The sequence below is a fragment of the Aquarana catesbeiana genome, linkage group LG12, assembly GCF_042186555.1.
Source record: "Aquarana catesbeiana isolate 2022-GZ linkage group LG12, ASM4218655v1, whole genome shotgun sequence".
Taxonomy (NCBI): Eukaryota; Metazoa; Chordata; class Amphibia; order Anura; family Ranidae; genus Aquarana; species Aquarana catesbeiana.
In genome coordinates, this window is record NC_133335.1 from 195,891,573 (window position 1) to 195,908,015 (window position 16,443).

The 16,443-nt window shown below is 41.7% G+C and overlaps 1 protein-coding gene across 2 annotated transcripts in view; it reads right to left on the minus strand.

Moving 5' to 3' along the window:
• Positions 1-16,443, minus strand: part of GGT7 (gamma-glutamyltransferase 7) — an 88,373-nt gene that overhangs the window by 54,076 nt on the left and 17,854 nt on the right. For both annotated transcript variants that reach the window (XM_073606379.1, XM_073606381.1), the window contains exons 2-4: positions 11,582-11,808; positions 8,490-8,641; positions 718-832 (exon numbers count right to left, since the gene is read on the minus strand). In XM_073606379.1, the coding sequence (XP_073462480.1) occupies positions 718-832; positions 8,490-8,641; positions 11,582-11,808 (494 nt within the window). The remainder of the gene's footprint in view (positions 1-717; positions 833-8,489; positions 8,642-11,581; positions 11,809-16,443) is intronic.

Here is a 16,443-nt window from a genome sequence, read left to right on the forward strand (position 1 = left end):
GCGCACTCCTAAACCCTGCATTCTGAGCATAACGCACTCCTGATACCTACATTCTGAGCATAATGCACTCCTGAACCCTGCATTCTGAGCGTAATGCACTCCTGATCCCTGCATTCTGAGCGCAACGGACTCCTGATCCCTGCATTCTGAGAATAACGCACTCCTGTTTCCTGCAATCTGAGCATAACGCACTCCCAATCCCTGCATTCTGAGCACAACACACTCCTAAACCCTGCGTTCTGAGCATAACGCACTCCTGATCCCTGCATTCTGAACGTAATGCTCTACTGAACCCTGCATTCTGCGCATGACGTACTCCCAAACCCCGCACTCTCTTGTAATACTTTTTTTTGTGTTCACTGCATTTGCAGTCTACATTTGGGGTTAAAAATGTATCATCACCCACAGTAGATCACAAAGGCAGTGCATTTTGAACACGGTGCAGGAAACACACACGGAACATATCTTTCTGGCATTGCGTTCTGGTGTGAACTGTCTTCAAGTTTTCTGGAGTTGGGCCTTAAACTTCAATAAACTTATTGAACAAGAAAACTTGACAGAGATTTCACTTTACATTTTGCTCCTCTATAAAAATACATTTGGGCAAACTCAACAAACCTAGATGAGCTTGCTCAAGATACTTCATGGCAAATGTCAGAGTTGCCATACTTCCAGTCTGGACTGTCCTATGGGTACAGCTAAGCAATGAATATTTACCTTATTCCTCCAGTACTGTAGAAGTTCATTATGGATACCAGAAGGTGCTGTCTCCCGGAAATCAATGACATCTGTCAGGTTGTTTCTAATGTCATGAACGAGCATGACGCCCCCTCTGATGAAGACAGAAAATAACAAGCACATGCTCACAAAATAGTCTAAGAAGAGAAGGGCAGTAAGAAAAAAACAACTCTATAAAGCAGTAATATATGCAAATACACATAAACAGGGCTTTTTTTCTCAAATAATAGGTGCAGGAACTCAACCATGCCCTGCACACACCCCGAGCACCTGCATCCCTCTTCTTCTATCCTGCATTTAGTGGAGATCAGATATGAGGGATCCAAGCTGTCACTTGTAAACACAGAAGTCCGGCTTCTGTGTTTACAAGCGATAGCTTGGCTGCCACAGAGCGATAGTGGTGAGCAGGGAGCAGAAGGCCTGAGCTGGAGGTGGTGGAACTGAGTTCCACCAAGTTCCAGCTGAAAAAAAGCCCTGCACATAAATACTACCAGTCTTTCTGAGATGCAAAAGCATGCATTTTACCTACTGTAAATGTTTAAAGTTCAACCCCAGGATTTTTTTTATAGTTTTAATTTGCCCCTGTTGTGTGCATAAATTAAGCTTGGGATAGAAGACCTACCATCTCTTCACTTCTAAACTCCCCCTCTCGTCCTGGATGAAGATTAGGCACTACCTCACTTCCTCACTGAATGACGCCCAGCCTCATTTGATCTCTTCCTGTGAGCCTAGGCAGTCATGGACACACCCCCTGCAGCCCCCTGACTACAGGAAACTGGCTGAGTCACCATTCTGCCTGGGCTCACGACCCCCAGCAGTAATGCATGCTAAGATGTGAACTTTTACAGCAGAACTCATGGGAGTACTGCTAAACCAGCCCCCAGTTTGCTGGCAAGAGAAGGAAGTGATCAGAGCTTTAAAGGTTATTATTAAGGTATGTATAAACTATGTTTTAAATAAACAGATGCGGGGAGGTGTGCAGCTAGGGCAAGGAAAATATATTGTACGATAACAATGAAGCATGGCTTCACTGTTAATAGGTTATACTTGATATTGTTCTAGATAAGCAACAAGTAGACGAGCACTACTTCATGGGGACAATATATATACTTTCTTGCAATTACAGAAACCTACAATGGCTAAAATGTGCTCCAAAAAACACAAGTGAAGGTTTTTTTTTTAGAACTGTTTGGTAAGTGCAAAAACTACCTGTTCATTTTGTCAGAAATCTTGTGATTTGATAACGTCCTGTGCTCATTACCTGTGCACAAGGAGGGGTTATGGAAATGGGGGGTGGAGGGGATAAGGAGAGGCAGAGCTTTTTTTCAGCGGGAACGTGGGGAAATGCAGTTCCAGTGTTTCATCAGATCTGGCGTCCCGTCAGAATGTGTAATGGAAGTGACGTTTCGTCGCTGCCATCTTGCTACACCCCGCACTCCTCCATAGTAAGGATACACTGAGAAGGGGGAAAGCGGACATCTTGTTACACCCACTGGAGTTTTGCATTTTACACTTATTTATAACAGTAAACTGAGGTTATGTCGTGAAATACAGTACTTAGAACTCCGTATGAATGTTTAGATGTTGAATTTTAAAAGCCGCGAACTTCTGTCAGATTAGCAAAAATGTGAGATCAGCAGGCTTGTCGCTGCTTTTAAAATTCAACATACAGTGAGACGGAGTTCTAAGTACTGTATTTCACTATATAACCTCAGATTACTGTTAAAAATAAGTGTAAAATGCAAAACTCCGGTGGGTGTAACAAGATGTCCGCTTTCCGCCTTCTCAGTGTATCCTTACTATGGAGAAGTGCGGGGTGTAGAAAGATGGCAGCGACGGAACGTCACTTCCGTTACACATTCTGATGGGTCGCCTAATCTGACCAAACACTGGCACCTCCAGGACTGAATGTATGTAATAGCAAGGGGAGTGGGGTGCGCTGGAGGGTGTCTTGATGTTGGCTCCTGGGGGATCTTTTCTCACTGGTGGGAATCTATTTTTTCATGGGGGTCTATTGTTGCATTGCTGGGGGGGGGGGGGGTCTTATGTTGCTAGGGGCTCAGATGTTGCTGTGAGGGATTTACTGTTGAGGGACAGGTCTATTGATGCTGGTTGCTGGGAGATCTGTTGCTGCTGCTGGAGGTCTATGGTTGCTGGGGTGCATTTATTGTTGCTAGGGGGATCTACTGTTGCTGGCTGCAGGGGATCTATTTTACTGCTTTGCTTGTTATCATTAACACATTCCATACCAATTACTTAGCACCACAAAATGATACTGGGGGTGGGTAGGGGGTGGAACTAAGGGACGGTACTGAGAGGTGGGTGGGGGGTGAAACCAAAGGACAGTGTTTGGAGGTGGGTAGGGGGCAGAGACAATGTGCGACTCAAAAGTTCCTGCACCTATTCTCTGATAAAAAAGGCCTGAGGAGACGTCTTCTGTTATTTGTAATCATTAGAAATTAAGTAGGCAGGGCTGACACCATGTCCTTTAAATTTTGGAGCTGAAAATAGACTGTGTTGTCATGTCAATAAGGTAGGAGCACACTACTGTATATTTCTGGCACATCAATAGTTTTTTTAGTTTTTTTTTTTTTAGCTGATAGCTTAAGTTTACCTAAAAAAATAAAAAATAGGCATAAGGCATAGGCATTTTGCTTCAGTCTTCTACTTCAGTTGCAACCTTCCTCCTCCACCCCACCCTTAGGGCTCATTTACATTTGCTTCGACTTTAAACACACATGAAAGCGCCCACTGCTTCAACATGCTTATTTGATGTGTTTGTGATGCTTTGGAGATGCTTTGGTGATGCTTCTGTGATGCTTTGTTGACGCTTTAATGAAGCTTAGCAAATGCCCTGTGTGTGTGCTGATTTTCTACTTGTTTAAAAGGGGCCCAGTAGAACCCCCACTCCCCAGCTCATAAGAAACTCTGTTAAGCAGATTCCCAGTTTATTGGTACCCTCATTCAGAAGATCCCCAGCTTATTAGTACCCTCGTTCAGCAGATCTATTGCTAAAGTAGAACCTTCAGCTCTGCTGATGCCCCGCTCAGTAATACCCCCAGCTTTGTTGATCCCTGCTCAGTAGTATCCCCAAGCTCTGCTGATCCCCCACTTAGTAGTAACCCTCAGCTCTGCTGATCCTCTGGTTTGCTGATTCTCCTCTCTCTCCTGTCCTTTCTCACCGTGTGCCATCTGCTAGTTCTTCCATTTCAGTCTGGACCCTGCTCACCTTCCTGCTGCTCCACACTGTATACCTGATGTGAAATCTGCACCAGACACTTCCAAAATATACAGTATACACATGAACTGGAAGTGACTGCTGATGGCGTCTTAACGGTGCACTTGTTGGTTTCCCAGTGCATCCTGGAATATCTCATACCTGCAATACCTCCAAAACAAAGTGAAGCTACCATATATACTCAAGTATAAGCCGAGATTTTCAGCCCAATTTTTAGGCTGAACCCCCCCCCCCCCGGCTTATACTTGAGTGAGCCGTACCTTTCATTACTAAAACAGCATGTGTCTCCCGCTGTGTTATGCAGTCTGTTCGGCCGTCCATTGTAACAAAGCTCCGCCTCTTCCTCATCTGTGATAGAGGAACAGACTGCAGAACACAGCGGGAGACACCGACTGTTTTAGTAATCAAAGGTACGGCTGCAGATGGGCACAGTGAGACTACAGATGGGCACAATTAGGCTGCAAATGGTCACAGTGAGACTGCAAATGGGCACAATTATGCCCTGTACACACGGTCGAACATTGATCGGATATTCCGACAACAAAATCCATTGTTTTTTTCTGACTAATGTTGGCTCAAACTTGTCTTGCATACACACGGTCACACAAACTTGTCGGAAAATCCGATCGTTCTAAACGCGGTGACGTAAAACACGTACGTCGGGACTATAAACAGGGCAATAGCCAATAGCTTTCGTCTCTTAATTTATTCTGAGCATGCGTGGCACTTTGTCCGTCGGATTTGTCTACACACGATGGGAATTTAAAGGATCGGATTTTGTTGTCGGAAATTTTATAGCCTGCTCTCAAACTTTGTGTGTTGGAAATTCCGATGGAAAAAGTCCGATGGAGCCTACACACGGTCGGAATTTCCGCCAACAAGCTCCGATCGCACATATTCCGTCGGAAAGTCCAACCGTGTGTACAGGGCATAAGACTGCAAATGGGCACTGTGAGACTGCAAATGGGCACAATTAGACTGTAAATGGGCACAGTGAGGCTGCAGATGGGCATTGTTTACCCAGTAGCTGCTGCATTTTCCCACCCTAGGCTTATACTCGAGTCAATATGTTTTCCCAGTTTTTTGTGGTCAAATTAGGTGCCTTGGCTTATATTCAGGTCAGCCTATACTCGAGTATATACAGTAATTCTGAATATAAGCCTCTCAGAAGCTGCAGCTGCTGTTAGCGAGCATTATCTTAGACTTTAGAAGAGGCTTTGGGGACGCTTTGAAGCACCAAGAGAGCGACATGGGGTATAATTTTAGAAGTGAAGCAAAGCAAACACAACATGTGAATAGGGCTGTAAGATAACCATTTTATTTAGTGACAGGTGCTTTGATTGGTATTCAGAGTGCTTTAAAAAAGCGTGTCAAATCCCATGTGTAAACAAGACCTTACTGCCATCTTCTGGTGCGTAGGCAGTTTAAAGAACTAAGGAGCTGTCACTCATCAAGAGTGCCCAACTATGCCTGCCCTTTCCACCCAGCTCCGCCATTCACTATAAAAGGAGAATGGGCAGAAAGGTCTGCCCTCTCCATTCATAGATCAAGCATTTCTTTTTATAATGTCAAACAAGCAAAGCATTAGAACACGAGTTGGACTTCATGTATTCAAAGATGACTGGCAGAGGGATTTCAGATGAAAACATTTTTTTTTTTCATAAAAGGAACAGTTGGGACTAACTTGCACATCTTTCTGTTGCAATGTACAGGTAACTGGTAGGGAAAAAAAAACTAACTATTAGGAAAACTATTATTAATGTTTTAGATGTTCTTTAACCAGTGGCATTTGCTGTGTGTTTCTTCAGGCCAGCATCTCAAGCTCTCCTAAATGCGCCTATTGTGTTACAGTTAATGGATCCTTATTTGAGATAATCATATATGGAATGGAGAAGTTGTTACTGGCAGAGTTACAAGAAGCAAAACATGATTATAACATTCGTAGAGAAGAAATGATCCCTATGACGGTGAGAATGAGCATATCTCCACAGAGATATGTGGCTGAACTAACTTTGGGTTTACAGGCATAGTGCCTGATTTTTTTAGCTGATTAAACATGCACGCTTTGGTGATTTGGGCATGCATAAATCTTTTACAAAAAGTTTTGGTGGTCGTCCTAAAAGTATCTTAAAGGTTCAGTCCACCCAAAATGATTTCTCATGGGAGATAGGGAACTGAGGTAGCCCCTGGCTTCGTTATTTTCCATCTAGAACTTGAGGTGTTTTATTTTTTAAGGTTAGGGGGTGTACATGGTGCTATGAACAAATGAGGGCAGTACTCCAATGCAGCTACAGTGCCTTGAAAAAGTATTCACACCCCTTGAAATTTTCCACATTTTGTCATGTTACAACCTAAAATGTAAACGTATTTTATTGGGATTTTATGTGATAGACCAACACAAAGTGGCACATAATTGTGAAGGGGAAGGACAATTACAAATGGTTTTCAATATTTTTTACACATAAATATGTGAAAAGTGTGACGTGCATTTTTATTCAGCCCCTTCTTTACTCTGATACCCCTAACTAAAATCTAGTGGAACTAATTGCCTTGAGAAGTCACCAAATTAGTAAATAGAGTCCACCTCTGTGTAATTTAATCTCAGTATAAATACAGCTGTTCTGTGAAGCCCTCAAAGGTTTGTTAGAGAACCTTAGTGAACAAACAGCATCATGAAGGCCAAGGAATACACCAGACAGGTCGGGGATAAAGTTGTGGAGAAGTTTAAAGCAGGGTTACATTATAAAGAAATATCCCAAGCTTTGAACATCTCATGGAGCACTGTAAGCACTGCAAACCTACGAAGACATGGCTGCCCAACCAAAACTGATAGGCAAGGAGAGCATTATTCAGAGATGCAGCCAAGAGGCACATGGTACCTCTGGAGGAGCTGCAGAGATACACAGCTCAGGTGGTAGAATCTGTCCACAGGACTATTAGTCATGTACTCCACAAATCTGGCCACTATGGAAGAGTGCAGGAAGAAAGCCATTGTTGAAAGAAAGCCATAATAAATCCCAGTTTGCGAGAAGCCATGTGGGGGACACAGCAAACATGTGAAAAAAGGTGCTCTGGTCTGATGAGACCAAAATTTAATTTTTTGACCTAAAAGCACAACACTATGTGTGGCGGAAAATTAACACTGCACATCACCCTGAACACATCATCCCCACTGTGAAACATGGTGGTGGCAACATCATGTTGTGGGGATGCTTTTCTTTAGCAGGGACAGGGAAGCTGGTCACCTTCCTGCAGGACAACGATCCTAAACATACAGCCAGAGCTACAATGGATTGGTTTAGATCAAAGCATATTCATGTGTTAGAATAGCCCAGTCAAAGTCCAGACCTAAATCCAATTGAGAATCTGTGGCAAGACTTGAAAATTGCTGTTTACGGACGCTCTCCATCCAATGTGACAGAGCTTGAGCTATTTTGCAAAGAAGAATGGGCAAAAATTTCACTCTCTAGACGTGCAAAGCTGGTAGAGACATCCCCAAAAAGACTTGCAGCTGTAATTGCAGCGAAATGTGGTTCTACAAAGTTTTGACTCAGGGGGGCTGAATACAAATGCACCCCACACTTTTTGTAAAAATATTTGACAACCATTTATCATTTCCCTTCCACTTCACAATTATGTGCCACTTTGTGTTGGATCTATCACAGTGGTCATCAACCCAGTCCTCAGGGCCCACTAACAGGCCAGGTTTTATGTATTACCTTGGGGAGATGCAGACTAGAATACTGCAATCACTGAGCAGCAAATGATATCACCTGTGATATATTTCAGTTATCTTGCAAACCTGGCCAGTTGGTGGGTCCTGAGGACAGGAGTTGATGACCACTGGTCTATCACATAAAATCCCAATAAAATACATTACGTTTTTGGTTGTTACTTTACTATATTGTCAAAAGTAGGTTGATTCTCCTCCAAATTGTTGAGTTCAGGTGCTTTTAATGAAGAGTACTGATAATCATACAGAATACAAAGACATTTTAGTCAATTGAGAGCTGCCAGCTTTGTGGCAACAGTTTGGATAAGGTCCCTTTCCATTCCAGCATGACTGTACCCCTGTGCACTAAGCCAACTTCATAAAGACAACGTTTGATGAGTTTGGTGTGAGGAACTAGAGTGGCCTTTGCAAAGCCCTGACCTTAACCCTACTATTAGGGATAAATTGAAATGCTGATTGCGAGCCAGGTCTTCTCATACCCGACCTCACAAATGCTCTTTTGGAAGAATAAGCAATATAAGCTAACATACTGTGGGTGTGATGGTCAGATGTTTACAAATGTTTGCTTCTATGGTATAATAATGGCCTGGCAGCACTGAAGTTGATGCTGATAGTCGATTGCGCACCATGTAAGGGAACAAAGCTTTGATATTTGCCTTCTGCTACTAAATACATGAGTTTTCTTCTAACTAAGAGCATCCTCAATTCAACAAAGCAATGACAAAAAAACAGAGGTTAGCAGTGAAATCCAAAACAGCTAATAAACTACTTTGCACTTACCCTCCAATGCCCGATGTGTGGGGATTAACAATTCCCAGACAAAGAGCGGTGACAATGGCTGCATCTACAGAGCTCCCTCTTTTCTCCAGCACCTCAATACCCAAAGCTGTACAATGGGAAGCGTCACTCACCACTGCCCCCTGGTGGAAAATCTGAAAGGGGCAAACACCAACACATGCATTTTGTGTATTATTAATGTGTCACAAAAGCATAAGATTGTACTATTCAAGAGCAAAGAGAGTCAATGCAGAAAAGATGTTTTGATTTTAAAACGCATGCTGCTAATACCAAGTTCTGCCAAATTAGCACCTTTTATTTAAGCACCTTTGCAGAACGCTACATACTGTAATAGGTGCACACTGCACAGTCAAAAATCTCAACTCCACTCAAAGTTGGTTTAGTATTTTGGTTTAATATTCAACTCAAACTCAAGGTAAAACTATTAGAATTAGAAATGAATAGAGCAGTAAAAGGTTAGCACCTGTTTCTTGTGTTTCTTTTGGAGGGATTTCCCCACACTTCTTGTCTTGCAAGAAGTGAGCAGACATCTCCACAATGGGACAATATTATATACAAATGTTCCATAATTGTACTATCAAGTTTAAGTGGAAGACAGCTGGACTGCTGCTGCTTGAGGCTGCCTAGTGGCAAGTTACTGTGTGGAGGGTATAAAGGGAATTGCTTCCAATGGGTTGTATCCCAATTGTAGGTGGTAGGTGATAGACCCCGTTGGGGTCTAGGGCTACTACCTTTCTGATAATGACAATGGAAGCATTGCCCAGGGAACACTTGGGTGATTGGAGAGGAGCAACCGATGTCCAAAAAAAAGTCTCACTTGATGAATTATAGTTGTTTATTGAAGATAAAAACCTAAACCTTGTGGACAGCCTTCCCAGAAGAGTTGAAGCTGTTATAGCTGCAAACGGTGGGCCAACTTAATATTGAACCCTATTGATTAAGACTGGGATGACAATAAACTTCATGTGCGTGTAAAGGCAGACATCCCAATACTTTTGGTAATATAGTGTATGTCTAAACCCTGCAGATCAAATGCACCTGTCAGTGAGTTCTAAATAATTCCAGAAGCATTTCAAACTGATACCATTGACACAGGCCATTCATCTCTTTCCAGTTGCCACCCACATAACGCATAAGTGCTGCAGCAAAAAGGGTGAGCTTTAATGCCCACATACGGTACATATGCAACTATGGGTGGCAGAGTAAAATGCTCCCAGCACAGTGACTGAGCTGTCAAAGACAGCTCCTGGTCAATAGCATTGATCAGGAGCCAGTGGGACCTATTCCTGATTATGTGACCACTGTGAAAGCCAATCACATTGGTCATGTGATCAGGCAGACCTTTCCAACCCCGAGTGTAAAGCCTCGTACACACGATCGGATTGTTGGCCAACAAAACCGTGGAATTTTGTCCGAAGGGCGTTGGCCCAAACTTGTCTTGCACACAATTGTTGGCCAACAATTACGAACGTAGTGACGTACTAAGTTGTTTTGCAGCTCTTCAGCGCCACCTTTTGGGCTCCTTCTGCTAATTTCGTGTTAGTAGAAGTTTGGTGAGTGTTGATTCGCGCTTCTCATTTTGCACTTTTCTGTTCATTTCTGAACGCCCGTTCGTCAACCACCCATGTTGCGGGTTCGGAGGAGGAAACTTGTTATTTATTATTGGCCTTGGAGTTATTCCTTTACATTATTTTTTTGGTTGAATAATGATTTGATTTGGTATTTTTTCTATATTTTTGGATGCATAGAATGTACTTTTTGGTTACGTTCTATTGCCAGATAGCATGTCTAATTTTATTTGTTTTACTTTTTTTATTGCACAATTAAAAAATTGTGTAGAATAATACTTGGCTATGTGTTTTACTTTAAATGACATTTTGGGAGTAGGCAGTTACATTTAAAAAAATACAATGCAAAACTGACAAGGGACACCAACATAGTTGTATCTTTGATCTTAAAAACTACAGGATAATGGTGTTGTGGTAACTTGCCCAAATAAAAAAAAAAAAGCATAATAATATTATTCTTGATATCACTAGAAAAAAAAAAGCCTTTGAAAATTCGTTTGCAATAACTCCATCAGTATCACCAGCAGCTTCATTATTATCCCATTAAAGAAGAAGAGAATTGTGCGCTGCATTTGGAGATTTCATAATTTGCCACGTCACGAATGTTAATTCTCCATTGCGAACGCTAGTTTACAAGACCGACCGCTTCTGGCTCGTCCTTGCTTCCGAGCATGCGTATTTGTACTTTGGACTTTTGTCTGACGGACTTGTGTACACACGCTCGGAAAATCCGACAACAGACATGTGTTCGCGGAAAATTTGAAAACCTGCGATCCAAAATTTGTCCACGGTAAATCCGACAACAATTGTCCGATGGAGCATACACACGGTCTGATTTACTGCCAACAGCCTGTCATCGAACATTTCTCGTCGGAAAATCTGATTGTGTGTACGAGGCTTTATCGTCCAGTTAAAGGGACACTGTGGTTTGATGGTAAGGGATTAAGGTGTCCATATATTTGAGGCACAACCTGACCACTGTCAAACAAGACACTAAGCCAGCTACTGCATTATTCTAAACCATCAGCTTGGCTGAGCTGAACCGGGGCAAGAGAAAATTCCTAATTCTTTTAGTGCAAGTTATCTCATTGAAGTAACAATAATCATTCCATAATTTTTAAAGCTGTCTGATTAATCATTCTGGGCACGTTCATGAAACAAAATTGAAAGATCTTCATGTGATATGACCAAAAATAGTCCTATCATCTGACTGTCATCTCATTCTATGCCCAGCTTTATGTTGGCCACACACAAGTATAAAAAAAATCTTATAAAACGGGTTTTAACTTACCCACACTGTCCAAAAATGAATATCAATATCATGTACATGTGTGACCACAAAAGTTAGTCTAAATGCACCAATTAAGCGAGTGCAAAGCCAAATGGGCTAAGAAAGAATTCACTAGAAGCTACACATATGGTAAAGTACGGTTCATATTTTCTAGTTACTTGATTTACTTTTAAAAGAGAACATGTAGCTTTTGACATCATTTTCAACATTCTTACCTGAGGATCCCCAAAGTAAATCTGCATGATAAGTGCTATTGTGACACCCATAGCGAAAGTGACACAGGCAGTTATAATGATGGTAAGGCCATCCCGCCGGCAGCTGCACTCTGAGCTAAAGGGGTCTTTGACGGTTTCACGGAGGGGGGAGGCATCCTGGCTTCCCATCTCAGAAGACGAGGATGGCAGGCGTTGCAGACGGGCTGATTTGAGGAAGACGTCTGGGTCTGTGAAAACAGGGGTACCGCGGAAGAAAATTACTTTCTATGAACAATCCAGAAATTCACCATCACAATCTTATTAATATTTAAGGAAGATTAGCCCTTAATTTATATTCCATATGGCAGCCAAACTGAATTATTTGAAGTCACCTGTCCTGCAGTGCTTCTGTCCCTCTAAACTCCTTCAGTTTAAGATTAAAACACCAGTCATAAAGACCTGTTATTACGAAGAGATATCGGATTTCTACAGTAAATCCCTCAGTTTAACTCTTTTATACACAGAGAGCAGTATTTTTAATTAAGGTTGGAATAAGAGGAATATCTTAGTTGCCTGTCTGCTATGCTGACCCTATGACTTCAAAACATTCTCAGTTGCTCTAATGTAACCAAAAAATTAAAGTGAAGCGCCACTCCACCGCTTAAAGGTCCATATATGACTTTATTCCAATAAAAGTCAAGGGGACAATTAAAAGAATATCCAACATGTTTTGGTTGAAAACTGAAGCTTGAAAACAATGTGAATGGACTAGAAGTGAACTGGACCTTTAATGGTATTTCTTCCAGTGTCTCAGGAACCTCATGTAGCAAGCTCTCATTTCTGTGCGCATGTGCAGGGACATGAGCACAGAAGCCTCACAAGATGTGCATGCACGGGCCTTGGCGCGCACATGCATACAAGGGTGAGCCCACAGATCTTGGTGCCTGGTGGCCTTTTTTAACCTCCCTGGCGGTATGATTATGTCAGATTTTTGCGTCTCAAAGAGGTATTGTTTTGCATAGAGATTTGGCGTTTTATATTGTAGGCCTGTAATTCTTAGGAATAACTCACTTAAATCAGTCCAAACTAAAGTCTAGTAGACCTCCCAAGTATGATAAAGTTTGAAACACGAAATCCTAAATTATAATATAATAAATAACTATAAATAATATCAAAAATAATAATATAATAATAATAACATTTATTCAATAATGTAATCAAACCAAAAACACTGAAATCTGCTCAGTTGCAGAATTGTCGCTGTCGTCGCTTTCAGTGTTTGATGACAAATTTCCCCACGAATCACTATCGCTCAATTCTGCAAGTGTTCTAGTTTACTATCGCTATTTTCTAGCTGGTCTAAAACTGCTTTTGATGCAAAGGGACGCTTTTTGGTTGCTATGGACAATCTCCAGTTTCCAGGCAGAAAGAACAGTATATATACTATAAAACTGCATGCAGGGCACTGAACAAAGCATTAGGGACAAAAGGGAGGTGAAATGATTTGATACAGTAATGTAATCTTACAGATTACAGTGTACTGTATGTGTTCTGTATTTTTCACTATTTTGAATTTGCCGCCTGGCTCGGCCCCTGTGCGTCACGTCACTCACAGGGAACGGAGCCCGGCTCAGTGATGAATCAGGCAGAGGACACAGCCCACGAACACAGGAGAAAGACATTGCAGGATCCCGGGGACAAGGTAAGTACCTTTGCCAGGATACTGCGATGCAATCCCGAGTGTGGCTCGGGGTTACCGCTTTTAGTAATGAAAATTCACCCGAGCCACACTGGGGATTACCGCGAGGGAGGGTAAACCTTAGGTCTACCTAGCCTCATTACTGGATTGTCTTCAGCTCCTGATCCATGTGTCCTTTAATCTTGAACCTCCTATTCTTGTTACTGATCTGGCTATGTCTTATGCTTCTCTTTAGATTTCCTTCGCCTGTTTTGCCTGCTGCTCTTCTGTGTTACCAACTCCAGCCTGGACTTTTGACCATGACTCTGCCTTCTGACGTTGTACCTCGTTGCCAGAACGTTGCTGACCCTTAGTTGTCTCGGACCTGGAACCTGATCATGATCCTGTACGTATCTTCCTGGCTGCTGCCAAACCAAGCTAGTGACCTGGCTCCATATGTCTACATTGTGGATCTCTGTGCTTCAAAGCTCAAAATCACTGCTCCAGCTTACTGGCACCTGCTCCCTTTTGTTGCCATAGCAGTCCCTGTTCTTACTACCAGGGGTGCTTAGATGGGAATTGTGCAAGAGGCCACCCTCGTCATCTTGGGCTTCACAGTCAGGAACATGGTACTGTGTAATTAAAAGTACAGGTTTTATCAGCTGCTGGTTTGGCAGGCTCTTTTTCAATCCCAAGCCCTGATGAAGGGTTGTTTTTGGACCCCCAAAGCACTTTGGATACTCTTTGGATTGTCCTGACTTTTATTGGAATAAAGTTTTATCTGGACATTTTAATAGTGGCAGGGAGCTTCAGTTTACATTTTGGTTACATTATATAACAAGCCAAGGGGACCATGAAGATCCTTTGAGGTGTAGAAGCCACCTGTCTGGGAAGCAGTTTACTTACATCAACATCATTAAGATAGCAATACCAGTCAAGCACTATTTTCCACTTTTCTTAACTACCAGAGTTTTCCTGCTGTCTGTGTCCCCCACTAGGGAGATTCACCTCTCTATCTGTCCTGATCTCCATTCTCTATGATAGAGAAAGTAATGGAAAATTCTAAATGTTTAAGTTGTTAGAAGGTCAAGAGAAATGTTTCAATAGATAAACCTTTTCTGGTGCCAATTATCTAAGCGAGGCTATCCCCTAGCTTTGGAGTGATTTTCACTTACTTACTTACATTTCCCAACTTTTTGAAAGGGGGGAGAGACACATTATAGCAGAAAGTGTGTAGGCAAGTATATAATGGATGCACCAATACAAAAACCCATCATGAACATGAACAAATAATATGTAAAAATTATTGACTAAAACTTAAATGTAATTGGTTTATACTTTTGGCTTCTCTAGTGGAAGCTTTGCTTGCTGCTGTTTCTCTGGAACCGAAAGAGCGGTGAGATCTCCCTAATGTGACAAAGAGAGAATTGAAGGCCCAGCCACACCATCATGGTGAGCTGGTGCTCAACATGCTGTACGTCAATGTGTGTTGGGTTAAGGCAGCCAGTTCAAAATGAATGGTCCACCAAAGCACCAAAACACAGCAAAAACGGTTCTTGGCAGCGCACTGCATGTTGAGCTGCAATGCACATTTGTCACCAACGTGTGTTGGGGCACCAATCATAATAAATGACACTGTATTACACTAAATGCATGTAATGTGAGTTACTGCGCATTACTGTAACGCAATAGTGTGAATGGACCCTTAAACTTGATTAGGATGTTAACCATTGCTTACTCTATCCAATATGAACATGACTTTACATAAACTTTAAACACAGTGTAATATTCCTCATATATTATTCACAGAGGAGTGTAAAGCTCAGGGGCGGACTCACAATTTGGCCACTAGGGGGACCCATCAGGGTTGCCAGCCTCAATAAAACCAGGGACAGTATGTAAAAATCTGTGTTTTTTTTTAAATCCCAAGATTATAGCTGCCCCGCCTCTCCAGTACCTTTTCAGTGTGTGTATGTGTATTATGTGTGTGTATACTGTGTGTGTATATTGTGTGTCTGTGTGTGTATACTGTATGTGTGTGTATACTGTGTGGCCCCATAATCTATTGCCTGGGAGCCCCATAATCTTCTCCTATTGCCCTGGGGCCCCATAATCTTCTCCTATTGCCCGGGGGGCCCCATAATCTCCTATTGCCTGGGGGTCCCATGAGTTGTCAGTCCGCTCCTGGTAAAGCTTAAACATCAAAGCAGTGCAAAGAACAACAATAATGTGCAAAGTACAATAACCTAAAGCAACCAATCAGATATTGTCTTTCAGCTGTTCAGGATGGTCTGACGTTTGAAGTATAATGTCATATTTGTTCTTTTGAATAACTCCACTGTATATGTTACTCCTGTTTTATGTCTAAGAACACGTGTGGATTTATATTAAATAAGCACAGCTAGTACCAGGTATCTGTATTCGAGTGGAGGTGCATTCTGAACATTCCATTTAATAAATACTTCTTGAACCCATAAAGAGATTGTGCATTGCTTACAGTGAAGATATGAAAATGTTGGCACAGAATGCAAGCTGACCCTGTGGCATCACATCACAATGACGCAAACAGTGCAGAGATATAGAGATAGGGCACAGAGGGTGGTCAGACAGACATACAAACAGAACAAAATGATAAACTCTACTGACTGGTTGTGTACCTGCCTCCAGCCTAAGGTAAGACCAAATTCTATTTTTTTAGCATTGATAACCTTAACTAAACATACAGTATAGTACCACAGTGTGATATAATAATATATCACCTACATGATGATCACGTAATTAAAAGCTTTTGAACAGAATTTCACATTTTCATTGTCATATTCCTCTGTAAAGCAGCGCATACAGTAGAGCTGCACGATTCTGGCCAAAATGAGAATCACAATTTTTTTTGCTTAGAATAAAAAGATCACGATTCTCGCAGTGTAAAATCTTTCACATTATACAAAAAAAAACTTGGCTAACTTTACTGGTTTGGTTTTTTTTTAATTCATTAAAGTGTAATTTTTTCCCAAAAAAATTGCATTTGAACGACTGCTGCGCAAATACAGTGTGACATAAAATATTGCAACAACCACCATTTTATTCTCTAGGGTCTCTACTAAAATATATATATATATATATATATATATATATAATGTTTTGGGGTTCTAAGTAATTTTCTAGCAAAAAAAAAAATGATTTTAACTTGAAACCAACAAATGTCAGA